Source organism: Solanum verrucosum, unplaced genomic scaffold (assembly GCF_900185275.1).
Source record: "Solanum verrucosum unplaced genomic scaffold, falcon-dt-bn FXZP01000103.1, whole genome shotgun sequence".
NCBI classification, from domain to species: Eukaryota; Viridiplantae; Streptophyta; class Magnoliopsida; order Solanales; family Solanaceae; genus Solanum; species Solanum verrucosum.
In genome coordinates this window covers 7452672-7476737 of record NW_026020048.1, presented here as the reverse complement: position 1 = coordinate 7476737, position 24066 = coordinate 7452672, and the positions used below count along the sequence as shown (strand labels likewise).

Below are 24066 nucleotides of genomic sequence, written 5' to 3'. Positions count from 1 at the left end.
TTTTCACGGTACAACTATCTGATATTCAAAATTCACTAACCTGCCTACTTCATATTCATGTAAGTAGTCCTACTCTGAACTCGAACTCAAAATATTAATGAAGGACCGTCACGCAACACTCCTTGGATTTGGTCATTGTCCTCTCTTCCACATACATTACTTTAGTTACGATTATCAAGTTTTCTGCTACTTGTTAATTCCTATCAACATATAGTAATTAACATGTACACTTGGAAGACAACAAATACACAAATGTGGTGGTCCGGCAATAAAGGCCTAAAGATAGAAAAAGAAAAAAGCAACTAAACTTACCAGTATGGCTGTAGAAGCTACCATTTAATGGCAGTCTCAGCATATATTGCCACATAAATATTGTTATATATATATGTACATAAAAGCAAATGAATGAATTACAAACAAATTTTGCAGGCCAATAAATGCATGCTATATAGGCTGCCTACCAAACTGGGTGACTCAAATGTAACTCTAAACGTCGTTGCCTTGCCCCTACTTTACAATCAATGATCACCTTCAAATGTATGTATAATTCAAGATATATATTTAATAACATGTTTATGTTAAATTTGTATAAATTGCACAAAGGGGTAACTATAAAAGTACCTAAGGCATTCAACAGTGTTCAATTACAATTCTGAATCCGTCTCTATCTCCCCTCCACCTTCGTCACTCCTGCTTAGAAGGAGACGAGGTGGGGGTAGAGCTGCAAGATTTAACATGTCAACGCCAATTAGGTCAGTAATGCACATCAAATTAAGAGGAAAAGTGGAGTTACTAGAGTTATATCCAACCCCCAACCACTTAACGTGATCGTCATTGTTTATTTATTGTATATATCCCTGTCTGTACAACACAAAATGTGATCACTTTCAATAATTCTGATAATAGCTAGTCATATTTATTGCTCCTACACCCCACGGGGTTCATTTGGTATATAAAACAAGTCAACCCTCAAGTCTACATAAATTACAACCACTAGTAAAAACTTTTAAAAAATAAAATAAAATACAAATGAGTCAAAACAAGATCCAAACAACTTCTACTGCGTTTTCTTTGCTACATCAAACAACCCAGACCCCACAATCATGTTAAAATATAAGTTTCACTATGCATGTTTCCATACAACATATACCCAAAATATATTTAAACATAGAAGAAATAATCAATGAGTAGACACAACCTTTGTAAAGATATGACACTTGGGTTGATTTCAACCCCAAAAGCTAGCTCATAAGGAGAGGTTTGTCCAAGTCCATATAAGGAGATCAAATTTCCATCTCTCGCGTGAACACTTCTAAATGGGGGCCATCATCGGTGAACAACAAATTGAAATGAGTCTGGCTCTGATACCATGTAAAGATATGACACCTGGGCCTAACTCAACCCCAAAAGCTAGCTCATGAGGAGAGGTTTGTCCAAGTCCATATAAGGAGACCAAATTCTATCTCTCTACCGATGTGGGACATCTTAACAATCTTCCCAATTGAAATGTTTGATTAAGATGAAGAGTTGAAGTCAGTTTCCTCTTTAATGCCCCTAAGTTATCAACTTTTTTCAAATAATACAGCTAGGAACATTGATTAACTTGATTAGGTACTCATTTTGATAATGGCTGTTTTGAATGATATAAAATTGAAAATGACCTAAACCAAACCGGACTACACACGTTCACACATACAACTACAACGACTACAATAATAAACCAACTGAATCTCTCTCTGAGAGAGGGATACACACACAAAAAATACCACTTGCTTGTGAGTTGTGATGGTAATCATTTCACAAAAAAAGTGAAAGGGTGAAGGTAATTTAGCCCGCACGAAGTAAGAGGGATAAACCAAACATCATTGAGTTCCAAATTCTTCGAAGGACTATATCTCTATTATGTTGTATTATTACATATCAATCTGAACCGATAGCACAAGACTCAATTGGTCATAGAAATCAAAGAGTTAGAAAGTTTAAGATAGAGCAAGTGAGAGCACTTAGGCAAGCCCCACCAAGAAAGGGGGGAAAATGAACCACAAACTTGATATCCATCACTCTAGCTATTCTATTTGTTCTTGTCTTAGTTCCACAAGTAATGAAGGGAAGACCAGCTTATCTATAGGCATGATCAATGCATTACGAAACGCTTAACTCAGTTAAGGGGTATTGATTTACTAATTTCTTTCTACTACCGAGTGTCTGATCTCCTTGGGTGTAGAACATTCATCACCAAGCATTCATTTTAGATATAAAAGAATAATGTACAAAACATGGTTAACCACGTCACACACAAGAGAACTATGTATTGGATATCCATCCCTCTTATGATATGTAGATAACATGCAAACCCACACAAACGTGGCGCAATCAGAGAGAGCAGCTGAACAGGGGTAGGGGTCAAAGAAATAAAGGTAACGCAGAAAACAACGAAAAATGAGATTAGGCCAATCAAAATCCACACGAAATGGGCTAAAATAGGAGAGTCGTCTCCTAACAGTTCTGCTAAGCTCAGCCATACAAGTTAAATCAGAAGTGTTCCAGGCACTTGAAAGTATAAGCATCTTTCCTATTTGGAAATGAAACTAAAAAAATTCGTTTACAAATTTTCTGGCAAGAAATCACCAAAACTACTAAATATTTTTCTTTTCTCTGACTGTTTGACTGGAAAGCTTCAAGAGCTCCCATTGTTTCATGTTTGTGTACATAAAAATAAAAAAGAACTGAGAGAAGCAGAGGAGCATCATTACTGCCTCAAAGAGGAAGGGGTACCTTCTTGGTGGAGTTATCATGAAGTAAACAATATGCAGAAGAAGAGAGCAGGTGATGACAAAATATTTTAAAGTTGTAAAAGGAGAGTGAGTCTGCCTTGAGTCTTCTCTTTGAACAGGTGCATTGTACAGGAGGACAAAGATACCATATAAAGCAACGTATGGAAGAATCAATTCATCACGCCTTAGAAGAGGGAACATAGAGAGCAGGGCAAAATATGTTAGCCAGCGAAAAATAAGAGGCTCATCAATCGCCAAGAAGCTTGCTGGAAGAAGAGGCAGCAGAATAGATTTCTCATGAACTGTAATTCAGCACAAAAGCATCAATTAGAGTTATACTGAGATGAGAGAAGCACAATCACATAAGTAGAGGTGCATGGCCAGATAAGGGAATCAAATCGGTATTTTGTACCTTGAAATGAGAAGAAGTAGAATGATAAAGCACTGCTGAGCAGTCCAAACAGGAAGTTTCTTCTGCTCGGTGCCAATATTAGCAGCAGCATTGAGGGCAGACACGTGGAAACAGTTGAAACAAGACTTAGAATCCTTAGTGCTTGAGTACTGAACAACCTCTTCCACTTCACAATGACTGAAGTGGTACACCAGAAGTTAGCCACATAATCCTCATATATGCCCCTCTCAAAAGGAGCTAGGCGGGAAAGAACCTGTATCAAGCATCAAAAGAAACTGAGTCCATAATCTCACATATTGTGATGGAAATATTTGCAAACAGGATGGACAAGACTCAATCCCCAATCAGGTCGTCTGTTTCCATTTAGAAAAGAAAACAAATGCAAAAGGGGTGGGCTAAGGTAAAGGGTTTCTGACACATCTGAAAAATAAAATCAGGTTACAATATTCGTGCCATTGTGATTACGAGGGTGTATAAGCACTTTAACAATCTCCCAAACTACATTTTGAAAACTAAAAGGTATAGCTCAAAATTCCTGATGTTTAATTATTTAATGGTCATAGTAAAAATTGGATAGCCAAAGGAAGCCACCTAGCAATCAATAAAGTAGGGTGAAAATCATGAAAACCCTATCTGTTGGCTGGTTAAGTAGAAAACCATATCATGGTACATTCGCTTGACCTTTGAGACTTCTATGCATTTGATTGATATGACCTAACAGGCTAACACCTAAGTGGGTCGAGAGGATGTGGAATGGGATAACTACCGAGTTACAACAGAAGCATTGCTTGCTCTTAGTAATCACAGTTTGAATTTACACTTTTAGTTCTTTACTCTTTCGATGTGTTATCCACCAAATCCTCCTGGAGGACCTCAAGAAATACACCCACACACAGAGAAACTCACTAACTAGGTGAACTTTCATGAGAAATCCAAAACAAAGAAAGAAGAAACAATCAACAGGATTTCTCATTCCATAGACGAGTAAAACCTCAAATCAGTAGCCCCAGAATATGATCATCTCCCATCATCCATGCATAAAGCTGACTTCTTATTGGAATTTTCCTCCTGCACCTTACTACTAATAGGGTGTTGCTCATATATCTAATATAAGAAAGCCCCCCTATATGCTCTTGCAGTCATTCTCATTCTTCTATAGAACTAGTAAGTAAATGAGAACACATGTTTTCAAGTATGCTTACCTTACATTACTAACTCATTCTTCCTGATTCATTTACTAGACATGACTAGAAATCAATTGTTCTTATTTATATGAAAATTCCACCATGAAATTACCCCTCCCTGCATAGGCCATTCTCATCCCAACCCTTCTGGGCAGTGTGGTAACATCCGCAATTGCCACTCTAACGCCACTGTGAGAAACTAACATCTTAAGTATGTTTGTTAAGAAATTCTAATGTAATCAATAGGAAATACCCTAAACTGACAAGAATTACAGATGCAATATGCAATATCAAGAAAATAAGGTAGAATCCTTCTTTTAAAGGCAAAGGTATGACATATCGACATTTTACCTCTATCTGGCAGGATAGAAACCCTAAGAAAAGAGGCGTGACAACCATAAGTTATAAAATTGTATACATTTAGTACGATGACATACTATTTGAATAAGAAAAAAATACTGAAAAGGTTAGGAATGAGGGAATGTTCATCTTTGCTAAAAAAGTCTTTGTTAAAATTTTGTTTCTATTATAACTGAGAAATCCCAGAGGGCACATGGTGCACGATTCAAAACTCGATGCATAATGGCCCCGATCCTCTACCCTTCTCCACTTATATCAAACTTTTGTTTGTGTCGGAGTTTGAAGCCGTGACGTGTGCCTAATCCACACATCACTTGTTGCGCTCTCACCACTAGACCAAAACCATGGGGGGCAAAAAATATTTGTTAGATTAAATAACCTTTGATATGAAATTGTTCTTTTCTAATAGAAATCAATTAAATGGTGACAAAATTATCAATCTTAGAAAGAAAAGATCCATTTTCAAACAAACCTAGAAACTAATATTGGCATTTGACTTTCTTTTGCACTCCCATTTTTAACATAAAGCAAATGTTTATGGTACAATTACTAGATAGTCACACGTAATATAATCATACTTAATGTCATGTAATGTTAATATCCAACGTCGTAAATATAGCTATATACATTGTACACTGTGCCTATAAAAAGATGTCGTAAGACATTAGAAATCACGTGTTCTCTCTATTCCTTTCCCATTTTGCTTATTTCTCAGAAAGATTTTAACATAAGTATATCATCTGTTTTTCTTATATCTTTTAGCAAAATTGAGGCTCAAAAGGTATCCTACTTGCTTAGGTATTTGAACAAACAAAAATAGCCCAATGTAGTTTAATTTACCTCAAGCAATTTCAACTCGCCCTTCCCCAAGGCAAGCCTTAGCATGAGTTCTGAAACTGTATTACGCAAAACAAATATAACAATGGTAACTCCTCCGATTATTAGCTGAGGAGATTTTAGGATATTGGTTATCATCTTCAAAACAATGGAACCACTACCAGTAACCTAAAGCAGGTAAATCATGATTCAATGTACTTGCAATTTAAGGCACCATTCTTTTACCTCGAAAGGTGCTTCCAAAGAATAAAGATATGGCCACCAAAGAACAGTGAACGTTCCTAACACCGCCAAGCCCAATTTCAAGACCTCAAGAAAAGGATTATGGCGCCTTAAGCACTTGCCAAAGAGATAGCCAAAAAATGCAGGTGCAAAATAGGCACTCATCTGCATAAATCAAGATCTGTAAGCAATACTTAATAATACAATGGAGCAAGGGACCAAACACCAATAACTTTAAAGAGTAACTCCTAGTAAATCTAGAAGATAGTCAAGCACAATTACAAACTTTTGGCATAAGTTTATCATCACATCAAGTTACTCAAGTAAGATATCATAACTTCAGTATCAACTTAAGATCACATAGCTAAACATTAGGTAATCATTGTTCCCCTCATTTGATTTTATATGATAATATTTGACTAGGCGCAGAGTTTAAAAAAGAAAGACCTAAAAATAAGCCAAATATGCACAACGTACCAAGTTACCAACAATACCCCAAGAATCTACTAGTCTAAAATATGCTATGTCATTCCTATAAGAAAGTGTCATAAAAGGTAAAATGGAAATATTAGAACTAGACATTTTCAATTAAAAAAAGGTATCAATCTTTTTGGAATGAACTAAAAATGAAAAGAGTGTCATATAAAATATATGATGCTACCTTCCCCTCATTTCATTTGACGATATTGGACAAGTTTAGGTGATTTAAGCACCTCTTATGACTTGCATGCTTTACCACATAGGAGTGGATCATCAATATTTAGTTGAAACTTATTTGATCCTTGTTTCAGCAAACTTGAGTGGATCATCAGTTTCTAGTAAAAACTTATTTGATCCTTGTTTCAGGCTTTCAGCAAACTTGAGAGCCATTCAAGATTTCAAAAAGAAATGATTTTATTATGAACTTCTTTATCAAAAAAGAATTCACTGTCAACTATTTGGCGCCTGAACAAAGTTATGATCTTTTACCCAAAGAGAAATATACTTGTTCCTACTGACCTTGATTCAAGAGCTTCGGAACACAGCCATATGTCCTACATTAGTTCAACAAGAAGTTACCTCATAAACTTTCTCATGTGTGCAGTAGAATATACATGGGATAGCTCATAGCACACTAAAGGCTTAATATTTATCACTTAGTCCAACACATCTACTACACTCTCGCATACATGGCTAGTAGACCCATTAGAACCTTAGATCTTTGAACTTTCTTTCCCTTTCTGTAAGCTACTTTGGTCATTGACTATTTCTTTATGTAGGATGACTCTACTTCCTCTCTTTAGAAATTATATCCTTTTCATCTCTTGAAATTGGCTTCAATTTTTCTTAGGGCATTAGGAATACATACAAATTAGCTAACCGATTGCCACGAGATACTAGGTTTGTGAAATTAATATTATTGTATATCTTAGTTTTTCCACCAAGAAATGAAAAGTTAACTTGCACGTTCACAATTTGGTATTTGTATATCCAAGATATGTACAAATTACATGTTCAAATTTGCTTCTTTCAATTGGGATATACATACGTATAGAAAGAATGGTACCTGTTTATGGTTAAGAGCAAGAGAGAACAAGATTGAACCAACAATGTCTCTATCAGATAGGATTGCAGAAACCGCAGCAACAGTAAACCCCAAGCTAATACAATTGTACTGTCAACAAATAAATTGAATCAAAGATCAAAGCATTCAAACATATGAAAAAACACTTCAAATCCAACTGGCAAATCCCAGACCATGAGAGATATAGTACCTGAAAATGACCATGATCAATCAAGATGAGACATGGATTCAACAAAATCATGGCAAAGTGCCACAGCCTACCACTTTTTGACCCCTCATGAATACCGGAGTAATATACAATTATAAAATAAATAACAGCAGGAAAAAATATTAGGACATCGGACAATAACACTGTCCACCGCATCAACAATTTTCTGCATCAAACAACCAACACAGATCAAATTCGTTTATCATCTCATCTTCCAGTAGATACTCCCAAAATATCAAAACTTTGAAATTGATCTGCCACAGCATACCCAATATAAGACTCGTAGCCGCGAGAAGTGTAGAGTTCAACTGACTGTGGATCAAAATATCTGAGGAAAAGGCCATGAATATAGCTCTGATACGCTGTAAGAGGAGGGTAATCTAGACCCCAGTATTTCAAATTATTGACAGTGTTATTTCGGTACCATTCTCTAACAGGGAGATTAAGAGTGATCTCCATCCAATGCCGCTGAGCCTCGTAATCTCCATACTTAGGCGGAGTTCCGGCGCCTGAATAGGGGTGGATTGATACTGCAATTCGCACCAAAATAGCAAAGAGAGTGATGCAAATGAAGGAAGCTGTAGTGCCCTTTTGAGTCAGAAATGACCAGATGGTAGATTCTGAATCGTTGCGCGATGGCTTCGTTGCCTTCTTCGTCTTCTTCTCCATTTCAGTCACAGAAATTTCACCGGAGACAAAAAGGGGAACTCAATTCCGGTGGACGCGGGGTCGTAATCAGTTCACGGCGGGGGGAAGAATCCAATTCAACCCGCAAAGGAATTCGGGCTGCTCCTATAATTGAATTGTGGGCTTAAAGACATGTCATGCTCGAATTATAATATTGAGCAACTTTCACATATAGCAAACACAAAATTCATATTTGTATGTTATATCAAAGTTTGCATAATTGCGCTCCATAGCAAACATATATATGTATAATTCGCTATACATATATATAAAAAACAATTGTATAATTCGTTATATATATACAAAGAAAGCAGTTGTATAATTAGCTATACGTATACAAAAGAAAGCAGTTGTATACAAAAGATCAATTGTATAATCTGTATATGTATAAAACGAGAAAGAGAGAAAGGCAAAAGAAAACTGGATAGATAAATATTTGTTTTGTATAATTATAAGTGTATAGGACGAAGATATATGTATTTACATGTGTATATACAATTTTCTCTCGCTTTATACAAACAAAAGCGCAATTTATACATTTCGTTTCTGTTTGTATAAGCAAGAGAGGAGAGGGTGGCGAGCGAGATTTGAGAGAGTGGCGAGCGAGATCTGGGAGAGGGGAACGAAAATATACGTATATATACAATTTTCTCTCGCTTTATACAAAGACAAACGCATTTTATACATTTGTGTTTGTATAAAAGCGAGAGAGGCGAGCGAGACTGCCACCAAACGAGAGTGGCAAGCGAGATTCCACCAGGGAGAGTGATGAAATAACAATAGTTTGCTATAGGGTACAATTAAATCAAAGTATATTTATAGCATTTAATTTGAATTAATAGTTTGCTATTATATATAATTTTCCCTATAATATTTTATTAGAAGTTTAGTTTAATAAACTGCAAAATTAATCTTTTAAAATAAAATACTATGTAAAAGTTAAGTTTGTATAAATTAGTATATGCATTATTAAGTTTTTTCATCTTAATGGTTTTAATTTAGGACAAACTTAACTACACTCATTTACTTACCTTAATATTCATTTATCCCTACTTATTTCAAAATTTTCAAAAATCCCTTATTTACCTATGTATCCCGCATGTATCCCGTGCACAACGCTATGTATCCCGCTATGTGGAATGTATCAAACACTATGTATAACGTGCACAACGCTATGTATCCCGCTAAGTGAAATGTATCAAACCTAATGTATCCCGTGCACAACGCTATGTATCCCGCTATGTGGAATGTATCAAATCTAATGTATCCCCGTGCACAACGCTATGTATCCCGCAAACATCATTTTTAAGGGATTTTTGGTAAATAAAAAATTAGAAGGGATAAGATGTTATTTAGTACTTATAATATGTGGTTCCTATAATTTATACTTTAATTTATGTATTATTAGTTTTGCTTTATATTTTATATCTCACAAAATAATATAATATAAATTTTCACATATTATTTGAGAAAAATAAAATAAAATTAATCATTAAATATTTTAATTAATATTATATTTTATATGTCGATTAAATCTCCACCAACCAAACAATCTTTGCACTAGATTTTGTAATAAAGTAATTGTTGACCGAGTGTTTAATTGACTTTCAAAGTAAGAGTTGACATTGCTTGGACATAAAAGGGCGTCCGTATTAGGATTGTTCAAAAACAAATCAAAATTGATAATCTAAACTAAAAAGTGCTATTAATTATTCGAATTATTAGTTTAATAATTTAGTAATGGTTTAATTTTTTTTTATTAAATTATTGATCTCGTATTAGTTTAATTTTTTCTTTAACACTGGTTAATTGATAATTTTACAATAATTGAAAATAAAATTTTTAAGTTTGATTTACTTTTTAGATTGCAAATAATGTAGAATTAGTTGGTTTCTTGTGTTGAAAATAGACAATAGTCCATAAGTCGTTTGTCAGGAAATTTGTCAACTTATACAAGATACTTTATTAGATATAAGTGTCTGTGTTAGCACTGACCCAATATATTATTTGTTTTGTCTCACTTTATATGATATAGATAAAATTTAAAGAGTGAAATAAATTTTGATATGATTTTTTAAATATTTTAACTTGTTAATTATTGTAATTTTTATGTAATTTTTAAATAATATATATTACTTTTCTTGTCCCAATATATGTAGCACAAATAGAATTTCAAGAGTCAATATGTTGTTAATTATTGAGATTTACAATATTTTTTACATAGTTTTCAAATTAAATAATACATGTTACTTCTCTTGTCCCATTTTATGTGACACAAATATATTAATTTTAGTTGTCAATTATCATGATTTATAGTATTTTTATGCAATTTTTAAATATATAAATTTTTTTAAAAATAAGACAAACAAATTAAAACGGAGAAAAAAGTAGGCAAATATATATGTATGTGTGGAACCACACAGGTGAAGCAGGTAGACCGCCACATGTGTGGTTATCCACACTTATATATAAGCACTAGATTTTTTTGTCTCACTTTATGTGACATGGATAAAATTAGAGAGTCAATTAAATTTTGATATGATTTATAAATATTTTAAGTTGTTAATTATGCAATTTTTACCTAATTTTAAAATAATATATGTTACCTTCCTTGTCCCAATATATATATATATATATATATATATATATCACAAATAGAATTTCAAGAGTCAATATGTTGTTAATTATTGAGATTTACAATACTTTTTACGTAGTTTCAAATTAAATAATACATGTTACTTCTTTTGTCCCATTTTATGTGACACATATATATTAATTTTAATTGTCAATTATCATGATTTATAGTATTTTATGCGATTTTTAAATATATTAAAAATTAAAAAAATAAGACAAACAAATTAAAACAGAGAAAAAAATAGACAAATATATATGTACTAGATATAGGACCCCGTGCCAGCACGGGGCCCAATATATATATTTTTTATTATTTGAATTTATGTCATATTATGGAATTTGAGAAGTTATTGAAATTTTTATATGATTTTAAAAATATTTTAAATTTTCAGCTATTGTGATTTGTAGTACTATTTTTTAACATAATTTTGAAAAAAATATTTATTACTCTGTTTGTTCTAATTTATGTGGCACACGCAGAATTTCAAATATTAAGCATTTTTTATATGTCTCTTTAATATATTAAGTTGTTAATTATTGTATTTTATTGTACATTTTGAACCTAATTTTTTAATAATATATGTTATTTGCCATGTCCCAATTTATGTGGCATTAATTGATAGATTTGTTGGAGTCGAGAGATTTATTTTGTTAATTATTGTAATTTATATTTTTTTTTCCGTCAATTTCAAACAATATATGTTGTTAATTGATAGAATACTTTTAATGTAATTTTTTTAAAAAAATATGTGTGACTGTCCATGTCCCAATTTATGTGGCACATGTAAAGTTTTGACAATTAACCAAAATTTTAATACATTTAAAAAAATATTTTTAAGTCGTTAAATTTTAAGTAATTTAAATTGTTGTATTATTTATTACAATTTATAATACTTTTAAAGTAGTTAAAATATTGTACTATTTATTATGATTTATAACACTTTTTTTTAAAATTTATGTCATATTATGGAATTTGAGAAGTTATTGAAATTTTTATATGATTTTAAAAATATTTTAAATTGTTAGCTATTGTGATTTATAGTACTTTTTTTAACATAATTTTGAAAATAATATTTATTAATCTATTTGTTCTAATTTATGTGGCAGATGCAGAATTTCAAATATTAACCCTTTTTTATATGTCTCTTTTGTTAATTATTGTATTTTATAGTACAGTTTGAACCTAATTTTTTAATAATATATGTTATTTGCCATGTCCCAATTTATGTGGCATTAATTGATAGATTTGTTGGAGTCGAGAGATTTATTTTGTTAATTATTGTAATTTATAATTTGTTTTTCATCAATTTCGTCGACCATTTTTTTTATTAATTATTGTAATTTATTGTTTTTTTTCCGTCAATTTCAAACAATATATGTTTATCATATAATCCATTTTATGTGGTACCAATAGAATTTAGAGAGTCAATTAAATTTTGTATATAAGTTTTAAATAATTAAGCTGTTAATTATTGTAATGTATAGTATTACTTATAGTATTTTTAAATATATTTAAATATTATTTGTTAGGTTTTTTATCCTAATTTATATGGCATTGATAGAATTTAAAGTGTCAAATAATTGTTAATTATTGTAATAGATAATATGGATTATTTAAGTCATTTATAGTATAGTATAATTAATATATAATATGTAGTATTTAAGTGTTATATTATGGAATTTGAGAAGTTATTAAAATTTTTATATGATTTTAAAAATATTTTAAATTGTTAGCTATTGTGATTTGTAGTGCTTTTTTTTTTACATAATTTTGAAAATAATATTTATTACTCTATTTGTTCTAATTTATGTGGCACATACAGAATTTCAAATATTAAGCATTTTTTATATGTCTCTTTAATATATTAAGTTGTTAATTATTGTATTTTATTGTACATTTTGAACCTAATTTTTTAATAATATCTGTTATTTGCCATGTCCCAATTTATGTGGCATTAATTGATAGATTTGTTGGAGTCGAGAGATTTATTTTGTTAATTATTGTAATTTATAGTTTCTTTTTCGTCAATTTCAAACAATATATGTTGTTAATTGATAGAATACTTTTAATGTAATTTTTTTTTTAAAAATATGTGTGACTGTCCATGTCCCAATTTATGTGGCACATGTAAAGTTTTGACAATTAACCAAAATTTTAATACATTTAAAAAAATATTTTTAAGTCGTTAAATTTTAAGTAATTTAAATTGTTGTATTATTTATTACAATTTATAATGCTTTTAAAGTAGTTTAAATATTGTACTATTTATTATGATTTATAACACTTTTTTTAAAAATTTATGTCATATTATGGAATTTGAGAAGTTATTGAAATTTTTATATGATTTTAAAAATATTTTAAATTGTTAGCTATTGTGATTTGTAGTACTTTTTTTTAACATAATTTTGAAAGTAATATTTATTACTCTATTTGTTCTAATTTATGTGGCAGATGCAGAATTTCAAATATTAACCTTTTTTTATGTCTCTTTAATATATTAAGTTGTTAATTATTGTATTTTTTAGTACATTTTGAACCTAATTTTTTAATACTATATGTTATTTGCCATGTCCCAATTTATGTGGAATTAATTGATAGATTTGTTGGAGTCGAGAGATTTATTTTGTTAATTATTGTAATTTATAGTTTCTTTTTCGTCAATTTCAAACAATATATGTTGTTAATTGATAGATTTTTTGGAGTGGACTATTTTTTTATTAATTATTGTAATTTATTGTTTCTTTTTCGTCAATTTCAAACAATATATGTTTATTATATAATCTATTTTATGTGGTACCAATAGAATTTAGAGAGTCAATTAAATTTTTTATACAAGTTTTAAATAATTAAGCTGTTAATTATTGTAATGTATAGTATTACTTATATTATTTTTAAATATATTTAAATATTATATGTTAGGTTTTTTATCCTAATTTATATGGCATTGATAGAATTTAAAGTGTCAAATAATTGTTAATTATTGTAATAGATAATATGGAGTATTTAAGTCATTTATAGTATAGTAATTAATATATAATATGTAGTATTTAAGTGTTATATTATGGAATTTGAGAAGTTATTGAAATTTTTATATGATTTTAAAAGTATTTTAAATTCATAACTATATATTTCAATGTACAAGATTTTGATAAAATAAAATCTTTAAAGTTAAATTATAATGTTTTTGAAATTTAAATTATTAAAACATATATAATGATTTTATGGAAAAAATAATATCATATAAAATTAAATGAAAAGGATAATAAATTCAACTTTTACCATGATAAGGTTGAAAAATATTATTTAAGTGGAAGGAGGTGGGGCCCACTTATATATTTTATATAGTAAGTTTTGGACATTTGTAATGATTTTATTGGTACAATGGTAGTAAATCCTAGACTCTTCTAATATATAGTAAAGTATGGAACCACACAGGTGAAGCAGACATGTTGACCTCCACCTGAGTGTTATCCACACTTATATATAAGTAGTAGATTTAGTTTTAAAAAACAATTAAAACAACTTGATAAAATACTGTATAGTTCAAAAGAAGAAATCACTACAAAAACAAGAAGAATGAGAATGAAATACCTCAATCTCAAAATATAAGTCCAATATTTATTTTTGTGTTTTATCTTTTTTTTCTCTCATAACAAATACTTCGAAAATCGAAGATATGGATTAAAATTGACAAATATTATAGTACTTGTTTTTTTTTTTCTTTTTACAATTAATCTTCGAAACATCACGTGTTGTTGGTGCTTATTCTAAACTGATAAATTCCAATTTAATGAAACTTGATTTTCACATACAAATTACTAGATAATTTTTAAGTACCTTATTAAATATTTTGAGAGTATTATAATTATTATTTAAAAAAAAAAAATTGATTTGTAATACCTTTAAAATCAATCGATTGATAAACAACTTTACTTTACATGTAGTTTTTATTTTTATCTTATCAAATACTTTACTGAAATAAAGTTTGCTAATAAATCATCAATGCTCGGCTTGAAATGTCAATCATTATCTACAAGTCATCTTTGAATAACTTTATATAACTATAATTTTATTCCTATATCGTGAGGGTACTGGGTACGTACTTAACCATCCTTGAATTTAAATGTATTTCGAGTCAATTGTTATGTATAATTCATATGCTCATATCTTGTGGGTTAGTGAGTCTTTTTTTATATTTAATTTTATGCGTTGGTTATTAATCATATTTATCAATTGAAATTTGAAAATGATCTTTAACAATTCAATTTTATTTTACAAGTACTTGTAGAAATTCTTGGTTTTGATACAAAAAATTATATTTATTTTAATAGTACGTATGATACATACGAATAAGAATTATATAAATGATAAGAATAATGTCGAACAAATTAATTACGTAATTAATATGACTTATGTACTATAAATAATCTAAACAGTGCTCACTATGGTGTCGTATTGGGGATGAAGAATTAGGATTATCTCCTAAAAGTTAGTAAAAAATGGCTCGTTACGATTTTATTATTAGATACTATATTTTAAGCTAAACATGAAAGAACCAAAAGTTAAACATACACATATGATAAGAGTAGTAGACTCATCAATTAGTAACGGAAAGAAAGAATAAAATCACACGCTTATATGTAATGCGCGGTGAACATTTAAAACTGTCATCAACAATAATTAGGAAAATCATCAAAGCTTCATTTAGTCTTACTATTCAACGGTTAGTTCTCTCATATATAAATATCCTTAAAAACGTTGAAGATAAATATACAAATTTACCAATAAACATATTTTCTATTCTATTTTTATTCAAAATGTTACGTTTTCACACTAAATTGGGATGAAGAAAGTAACAAAATTTAAGATAAATTTATGTCAGTATTTGATTATAGATTTAAAAAAATTATCATCAAATATATGTTTAATTATGAAGTTTGATAAAATGGTTTAATTTTTTTTCTATTTTTAACTTCGATATGATTAGACAGGAGCTACAATACGGCTGTCAACGTTGAAACGTGCGGAAATTTCCCCTTACGTGGCATCATATTATTGGTAGAATATGGGCTGTGAAAGACTGTCGGGTCACCAAATAATTGCCTTTCCTAAGGTTATATAAATTACGTCAGAGACATCAGCTCCGGTTTTCACTGTGACTCCGACTTCAGATTTTTTGCTCTGTCCGAACGTTCCGCCGGCGACGGCCGGTAATTTCACGTGCCGGTTTCAAATAAGTAGAGTAACGGGTAAACAAGAGCTTGAAGATGAAGATTTTCGTGAAGACTTTGAAAGGCACTCACTTCGAGATCGAAGTAAAACCAGAAGATAGCGTAACTAACAACCTTTTTCTCTTATTTTTCAATTGTATATGCTGCTTGAATATTCTTATTCATGTGCAATCTAATGTGTGTATCAAATTGAATGGCTTTAGCGGCATTGGAGTCTGATTAGGGTTTTGAGTGGCAACTCGTGTGGTTTTAGGGCGTTACTTTAGTAATTCTGAATGTGTATCTGTATTAGGTCGAGTCCAAGTTATGCTCTTCAGTATATGTGCTAATGCTGCTTATTAATTTTTCTCGGGACATCCTTATATGACTGCTTGGAATAGTACTCAATTTTGTGTTAAACGGATAATTGTTTGCCAGTTAGTAGTTTTAATATAATTGTTGCATTGGAAGTATTACAATACTCAACTATAACTATCAATTACTTGCTTCTGGTGTTGTAAAAATGCTTTCTGTGAGATTTTGCATAATGGCCACCGTTAATTGAACTAGTTGCACACAAGTTAGGTTGCAAAAAAGAACTTCGAGTTGTTGTTTGTTCAAGAGGTGCAAGCTTGGGTATAGTTTATCTTCCCTTGTTTTGGGGGAGGTGATCATAGAATAGTTTTTCATCATCCAATGCATGAGAAGCTGCATTATTCAAAGATAGTTCCTTTAGGATGTGTATTGATTACCGTTAGTTGAATAAGGTCACCATAAAGAATAATAACCCCTTCTTAGAATTGATGACCCTAATCCCCTACCTCCTCTCGCATTAACAAAAAGGGCGCCTCTCTGTTGCTTGGCGGCAAAGCAAAGTTCTTCGTAAATCTTTTTCAGCTGCACGTGTCGTAAAGACACCACATCAGCGGCAACAACAAAATAAGGCGGTGCAGTTTTTTTAGGATGGCCCCTTTAGGATGTGTATTGATTACCGTTAGTTGAATAAGGTCACCATAAAGAATAATTACCCCTTCTTAGAATTGATGACCCTCACCCCCTACCTCCTCTCGCAGGGCGCCTCTCTGTTGCTTGGCGGCAAAGCGAAGTTCTTCGTAAATCTTTTTCAGCTGCCACGTGTCATAAAGACACCACATCAGTGGCAGCAACAAAATAAGGCGGTGCAGTTTTTTTTTTCTACGCGTGCAAAGCTAATTCAATTGGGTTTGGGTTTCCTAATTTGTTTTGAACTCAATTATTTTATTTAGGGTTTCTATATCTATATATTGGGTCCCTCTCCCCCTCCCCCTCTCCATGCTTTTTTCTTTTTCCTTTTTGCAGAAGCTGATGTACCAATATGGCTAATTATTCAGGTTGCGGATGTGAAGAAAAACATAGAATCAGTTCAGGGGCAAGATGTCTACCCTGCTGCACAACAGATGCTTATCCATCAGGGTAAAGTTCTCAAGGAAGCTACGACGCTTGAGGAAAACAAAGTTGCTGAAAATAGTTTTGTGGTCATTATGCTTTCCAAGGTAGTGACTGTACAAGCATGTGTTGAGCAATAAGCTTTTCTATTGTTTGGCTGTGAGTTGTGCAAGTGTGTCTTTTTACATCTTGTCTAATACTGGTACTGTCCATATTTTTTGTGCTAATTGTAGAATAAGGTCTCATCAACTGGAACCTCATCTATACCAGCAGCTCCTTCAAATACGGTGAGAGCTTAATTGCCTTCATGGGTTCAGGTTGTTCTTGCTTGCTTGCATCACTGCCTCCTTCCTTTTTTCTTTCAAAATAAAATATTTCTTTGTTTAAGATGCATTTATGCACTTTTATCCATTGGCTGGTATGGCGATGTGTACCCCTGGTTTTATGCTTGAGAGTTGAGACTACATTTAAGTCTTTTTCTAAAATAAGGTTTTAAGTCATTTTTGTAACATGATTTATTGCTGAAAGAGAATAAGGGCATTAGTGCCTTGCAGAATGGCCATATTTTCATTCTCTTGTAAAGTATCATTTCACATGCCATTCCTGTGTAGCAAGTGTAAAAATATTTTATTTGAACAATTGAAAGATAGTTATGTTAATCTAGATTTTGAGAGCTGATATTAAACTGAATGACTAGGCACAACCTGCTGGTTCCACTGACCAAGCTAGACAGACGATAACAGCACCTCAAGCTACTGCTGCACTGTAAGTTTCTCCTCCTGGTATCTTTGATTTCCTCACTGGTCGTCTGTACTTGAATTTTTGTTGGTTTAGTCTTAAGATTTGCTTGCTCTGCAGTCCACAATCTGCTTCTGAGTCTGCTCCTGCTCCTGCCCCTGTGCCTGCTGCTGCTGCTAGGTGAAAACATACGACATGCTTGGTTTAGGGAATTGGCTTTTGCTTATATTCATCCTTACTGTGTGATTAGTCTCGTCTTTATTTGAGTATTATTCCTTTCTGTCAAACAGTTCTGTAACCGATGTGTATGACCAAGCAGCATCAAACCTTGTTGCTGGAAGTAACTTGGAGACCACAGTTCAACAGATTCTTGATATGGGTGGGGGAAGCTGGGATAGGGATACAGTTGTGCGTGCTTTGCGTGCTGCATATAACAATCCAGAGAGAGCTGTTGATTACTTGTATTCTGTGAGTCTGCAGCTAGCTTTGCTTATGTGATCTTTCTTTGTGTTCCTTTTTTGCACCTCATTCCTGGTTAGATTTTGCTAGGAGGTAAATTCAAATTTATGCTACGTTGGTAGTGCAAGAGCATTGGCATATCATGTAGTTCAGTGTTTGATTTATTCCCTTTCTGCATGACCACTTCCCTTTGCTATCTTTGTATTCTTCTCTTTTCTTGGCTTCTGTCTTCCAAACAATTGAGGATATTTTTCTTCCAATATTTCCCAGTTTATTGGTTAAATGATGAATCCAGTTGTCTGGTTAATGTGAGAGTGATGCAGGATTGATTCACCTTCTTCATGCTAGTACCTTGGAGAGAACCTTCTCTCCTATTTCTTCAATTTGTTCATTGCTTTTTGATAATGAGTTATTCCCTCTATTTGATTTACATAACGGTGTTTGATTGGACATGGAATTTAAAACATTCATTTGATTTATGTAATATATATTAGTCGCAGTGGAGGAAAATTGTAGAGCGTCATCTGTCTACTAGAGAGGAAGTTCACTGTAAAAAACCAGCTTCTAAAATTCCCATCCAGTCATCTGTATAAACAAGGGTTTCCTTGCTGTGTGCCAATCATACACATTAAATGGCAAATTGTTCTTATTGTGTAGCATTGAATTTTTTCCTGCTCCTCAAATGCCCTTCCATTACATTTTTTCCAGGTCACCCAAAATATGCACTTTTAAACCTTGTGCATTGCATTGCATTTATAGTTTATTCATCCCTAGAGCTTCATATCCATTTAAACCTGTTTTGCTTAGGAAATGGTACTGAATTCATGAAGTAAGAAAATATAATTATATGATCCCTGTTTGTAGTCTTATTAAGGCAGATATGGGTATGCGTTTTATTTTCTGTACTTGCATCTTTGACCTATACTGGAAACACATCAATATCAATTTCTTTCAGGGTATTCCTGAACAAGCTGAAATTCCGCCTGTTGCCCGTACACCTGCTGCTCCTGCCAGTGGTCAGGCTATAAACCCTGCAGCTCAGGATGCTTCACAACTAGCAGTTCCTTCCAGTGGACCAAATGCTAATCCTCTAGATCTGTTCCCTCAGGTAGTAAATATACCAGAAACTTAAATTTGCCTAGTTACTTGTTGTGACGTTAACCTAAATTTGTATTTACGCAATCAGGGCTTAACAAATGCTGGCTCAAATGCCGGTGCTGGAAATTTGGATTTTCTACGCAGTAGTCCACAGGTGGGTTATACGCTTTTTGCAAGTTAGATTTTATTAGTTTGAAATCACAATTTCATATCCTTCTCCATTAACAGTTCCAGGCCCTTCGAGCAATGGTGCAAGCCAATCCGCAGATATTGCAGGTATGGGATATTATATGCTATGATCAGTTTGTTTGCTCCTAGCATTTCCAGACATGCTTGAACCATGATGTTTGTTATCTGCAGCCTATGCTCCAGGAGTTGGGTAAGCAAAATCCACATTTGATGCGGCTTATTCAAGAACATCAACCGGACTTCCTGCGCCTCATCAATGAACCTGTTGAAGGGGAGGGGTAAGAGCATTTGCTATTCTTCTTCTTTTGATTTGTGATGGATCTATTTTTCTACTAAAAGTGCTTTGAGTGGACTGCATTTAAGAGCTGGTTTTTTGTGTTATATCTATTCTAGATCCTTTCTTTACCATCTTGTGTCTGAATGCGAGACTGATTTTCTCATTATATGGTGTATCAGGAATGTGTTAGGGCAGACAGCAGGAGCAATACCACAGGCTGTGACTGTTACACCTGAAGAGCGGGAGGCTATTGAACGTGTAAGTTATTTATTTGTCCTTCATCAAATAAAGTTTTATGTAAATGCAATTATCGACGGTTTAATGTGAATGCCTTTACTTTGATATCTCAAAATGCTGATGGGTCGCTTTGCAAGTTTTTTTTTAGTGAGCTAACATAATTTTCTTGTACTTGTCCACTGTGGTTGGTGATATTGTTTTGGCAGCTTGAAGCTATGGGATTTGATCGAGCTTTAGTATTGGAAGTATACTTTGCCTGCAACAAAAATGAGGAGCTGGCTGCTAACTATCTATTAGATCACATGCATGAGTTTGACGAATGACATGGATATAACATAGTGCTATTGACCTGTTATAGTTTCCATTATTAGTTGTTTTGCTTCTCTTCATTTTAAATCTGCGCGATTTCCTATTTATCTTGCCATGTGGAGTACATTTTATTTCCTCATTCGCAGCAGCTAGCCTTGGATACTCGGCCCCTTTTGTATAATGGATCATATTATATCAGTCAAATCGTCCTGCAAGCTCTTTTGTCCTTGGATACTTGGACGCTTTTGTATAATGATTCATATTATATCAGTCAAATCGTTCCTGCAAGCTCTTTCATCTTTCCTTAAAGCTAGGGATCCTTTTTTTTTTTCTTTTTTTGATTTGGATGGCGGCTATGGCCACGTAGTTGCCAAATCGATTGCTTGCCTTGTACTAGGTGTCTTTTGTGTTTAATTTACAGGATGTGCACTTAATATCCCTAGTTGAAATTTGAAAAAAGTCCCTTGTCTCATGCCTCAAATGCTGAAAGTTCCGTTGGTTTCTTTTTACATGGTTGTTCTAAAACTTCACAATAGAGGAAGAGTTCTGTAATTTCTTTGGTTTCCCCTTGGTGGGTTGAGATCTAGAAGCGTCAACTCAATCAACTATGTTGGAAGTCGGAACCATAAATATATTTATACGACATTCATTTGTCAAGTGAATCAAGAAAAAAGTGAAAAAAACCAAACCAATCATGTTGAAAGAGTCGGCACAAAAGAGCTGTTGAACTGGTTAATAAACAGGAAAACGTCTTATATCAAAAAGTAAACAGGAGAAAGTGTAAAAAGACTGCTAGGTCTCTTTCTGCACAGCTAGTCCTTTAACAATTTGGCAAATTGAACAACAGCGACTCAAAGTATTAGTTAAAATGGAAAATGACATGTTCCAAGACAGCCATCAACCATTCATGACTTCATGGATTGAATAAAGTTGTTGACAAGTTCAAAGGTTGAAATAATTGAGTCTTAACACGTTATCAAACAAAGGGAATTAAGAAATCAATTTGTCTACTTCAACTTGACCACTTCTTCAATTGCATGTATGTGCGAGTGTGTGTGTATATAAAAAAAAGATTTCACTCCAGTTACTAGTAAGTAGCAAGCTCCCAAGACACTTGATAAACAGAAAACAAACATGGGACTCTTTGGAAGAAAATTCAAGGCATCAAAAGTTGCAACACTGGCTAACCTTGCCATCTCAAGGATTTCCATTCTCAAAAAGCAACACCAAGTTAGGTGCTCACTCGCCCGCTCTGATGTTACTCAACTACTTCATCTTGGTCGCCAAGAAGATGCTCTTCATCGAGTAAGTTCCCAAAATATACTCCATTCCATTTTCCTCTTCTCAACTCAAGCAATATCACTACTGATCATTTTCACTATTAACAGGTCGAACTTGTTATCAAGGAACAGAACACTGTAGATGCACTTACAATGATGGAAAAGTATTGCCATCTCCTAATAGAAAAAAAGGTGCTCATAAAAACTAAAGGGTGAGTACTACTTACTTGTATATATCTTATCAAAATCTGCAACTAGCGAGATTGGGGCATCTCTCTGACAATGTGCTCGCGAATGTTTAAACAGGGAATGTCCTGAGGAGCTAGCAGAGGCAATATCAAGCTTGATTTATGCAGCTTCAAGATGGGGAGAATTCCCAGAGCTACATGAACTTCGTGAGATTTTCACCTCAAGATATGGGAATGAATTTGCAGCTCAATGTGTTGAATTAAGAAATAATTGTAGCGTGCAGCCAAAGGTAGGACAGCTATCTTTATTCTCTCGTCCCTAAAATATTCATGACTTCTCAAACTAATCTGATCATGAAAATTTCTCCAGATGATACCAAAGCTGTCAAGACGTCACACAGGGTCAGGGAAAAGACGCGATATGCTTAATGATATTGCTGCTGATTGTGGTATCAATCTGTGTGCAGAGGATGAGACTAGTCACATATCACTATCAAAGCCAGAGGTTAACAGTGAAAATGAATGTGCTAAAGGTATTTTCTTGACTATTTTTAATGGCAATCACTACTTATGAGTGAAGCTTCAGATTCTTACTTCATAAAAAAAGAAGATTGAAACTTCAAATGACATGACATTAATTTTTTTTTTACCATTACAGGTGAAGAGGGATCTTAACAAGGCATAAAAGCAGGTCACTCAGTGATCATATTGAAGGGTAGTCAGATAGTACATAAGAACTGATGCTTCTCCTATCAGCAGCAGCACTACTAGCAAGACTTTTTTGGATCCATCCAAGTCTACTAAGGGATGGTTGACTGGCAAGCATCTTTGCAATCATGTAACCATAACACATTCGCCAGGAAAACAACGATAGAGCAGCTGCATGTGACAGAAGCTATTCAGGGATGAACTGCTACCTTCATATTCTTTTCTTAGCTAGGAATTTGCTTGTGTGTATGTTGGGGAGTGGGGGGTTGTTGAAGACAGAAACATACAAGTATATGTAGATCAGTAAGCAATTACATATGTTTTGCAGAAAACATGAGATACTACATTTATTACATCCCCAATAATAAATAACTTATGCTCCCTACAAATTCTTTAAGATTCAATTTTTTGTCGAAAAAAATAAACTCAACTTTGTCAAATTTTTCATTTTTGGAGTAGTTACGAAATCTCCAGGAATAGGATTTCTTATTCCATGATATCGTTTTTAAAGAAGTCCCCGATACCTACAGTGGTATGCGATTAATTCCTAAGATCCATTAAAGGGGAAGTGCTCCCTACCAATTCTTTTCCCGCAGTTAACAGGAATAATTGGGTAAAGAAGTCACTAAATCTGATCTTGTAGCATTCATTACCATTTAAATTATAACTTCTTGATCATCAATCACCATGCTGATTATTAAAAATGAATGCGTCTTAATCACTTTACTACACATTGCTTTTAAATCTATATTAAAAAAGAGTCTTTCAAGCTATATAAGCTTGAAGAAAAGGTTAATCAATCAGTAATATTGCCTTCCATGCCAAAGAGATCAATCATGCTACTTGAAAACATTGATATACTTTTGTAGGTCCAACCTTGTTTTTTCTGTTTATTTTGGGATTACATAATAAGAAATGCTATATCTCAATAATCCTTAACCTCACATGAATTTAATTCTCAAAACATAAATTGTATTTCCCCAACACAAATATCGCACCATACTAGCCATTAGGGATTGCTCTGGATTTTCAGCTCCAAATGACAAGGAACCTATCCTAGGCAAC

The 24066-nt window shown here is 32.7% G+C and overlaps 3 protein-coding genes across 4 annotated transcripts; 2 read left to right on the top strand and 1 right to left on the bottom strand.

The window, feature by feature from the left end:
• Positions 1-2624: 2624 nt before the first annotated feature.
• On the bottom strand, positions 2625-8398 carry LOC125822495 (probable dolichyl pyrophosphate Man9GlcNAc2 alpha-1,3-glucosyltransferase). The gene is made up of 6 exons (XM_049501896.1): positions 7830-8398; positions 7544-7727; positions 7336-7443; positions 5793-5954; positions 3187-3439; positions 2625-3076 (listed from the first exon to the last, which is right to left on the bottom strand). Exons 1-6 carry the CDS (start codon positions 8228-8230, stop codon positions 2637-2639), a joined length of 1548 nt encoding a protein of 515 aa, XP_049357853.1. The 5' UTR covers positions 8231-8398; the 3' UTR covers positions 2625-2636.
• A 7633-nt stretch (positions 8399-16031) lies between these two features.
• LOC125822440 (ubiquitin receptor RAD23c-like) lies at positions 16032-21113 on the top strand. Of its 2 annotated transcripts, XM_049501835.1 has the most exons (12): positions 16032-16216; positions 17464-17625; positions 17752-17805; positions 18216-18283; positions 18377-18436; positions 18547-18724; positions 19671-19823; positions 19902-19967; positions 20042-20089; positions 20174-20280; positions 20459-20537; positions 20723-21113. In XM_049501835.1, exons 1-12 carry the CDS (start codon positions 16151-16153, stop codon positions 20837-20839), a joined length of 1158 nt encoding a protein of 385 aa, XP_049357792.1. In that variant the 5' UTR covers positions 16032-16150; the 3' UTR covers positions 20840-21113. The 2 variants fall into 2 exon arrangements, with proteins under 2 accessions (XP_049357792.1, XP_049357793.1); XM_049501836.1 differs by lacking the exon at positions 18377-18436 and having other exon boundaries at positions 16038-16216.
• Positions 21114-21892: 779 nt separating this feature from the next.
• Positions 21893-23288, top strand: LOC125822248 (uncharacterized). Its single transcript, XM_049501629.1, has 5 exons — positions 21893-22130; positions 22214-22317; positions 22412-22583; positions 22664-22826; positions 22952-23288. The coding sequence occupies exons 1-5, from the start codon at positions 21960-21962 to the stop codon at positions 22966-22968; spliced, it is 627 nt and encodes a 208-aa protein (XP_049357586.1). The 5' UTR covers positions 21893-21959; the 3' UTR covers positions 22969-23288.
• Positions 23289-24066: the final 778 nt, after the last annotated feature.

Coding starts and splice junctions, on each gene's coding strand:
- LOC125822440 (XM_049501835.1), top strand. CDS start 16,151: ATGAAGATTTTCGTGAAGACTTTGAAAGGCACTCACTTCGAGATCGAA. Junction 17,806..18,215: donor CAGCAGCTCCTTCAAATACG/GTGAGAGCTTAA, acceptor CTGAATGACTAG/GCACAACCTGCTGGTTCCAC. Junction 18,437..18,546: donor GTGCCTGCTGCTGCTGCTAG/GTGAAAACATAC, acceptor TCTGTCAAACAG/TTCTGTAACCGATGTGTATG.
- LOC125822248 (XM_049501629.1), top strand. CDS start 21,960: ATGGGACTCTTTGGAAGAAAATTCAAGGCATCAAAAGTTGCAACACTG. Junction 22,318..22,411: donor GTGCTCATAAAAACTAAAGG/GTGAGTACTACT, acceptor ATGTTTAAACAG/GGAATGTCCTGAGGAGCTAG. Junction 22,584..22,663: donor ATTGTAGCGTGCAGCCAAAG/GTAGGACAGCTA, acceptor AAATTTCTCCAG/ATGATACCAAAGCTGTCAAG.
- LOC125822495 (XM_049501896.1), bottom strand. CDS start 8,230: ATGGAGAAGAAGACGAAGAAGGCAACGAAGCCATCGCGCAACGATTCA. Junction 7,728..7,829: donor GGCTACGAGTCTTATATTGG/GTATGCTGTGGC, acceptor TGTTTGATGCAG/AAAATTGTTGATGCGGTGGA. Junction 3,440..5,792: donor CTTTGGAAGCACCTTTCGAG/GTAAAAGAATGG, acceptor TGCTTGATACAG/GTTCTTTCCCGCCTAGCTCC.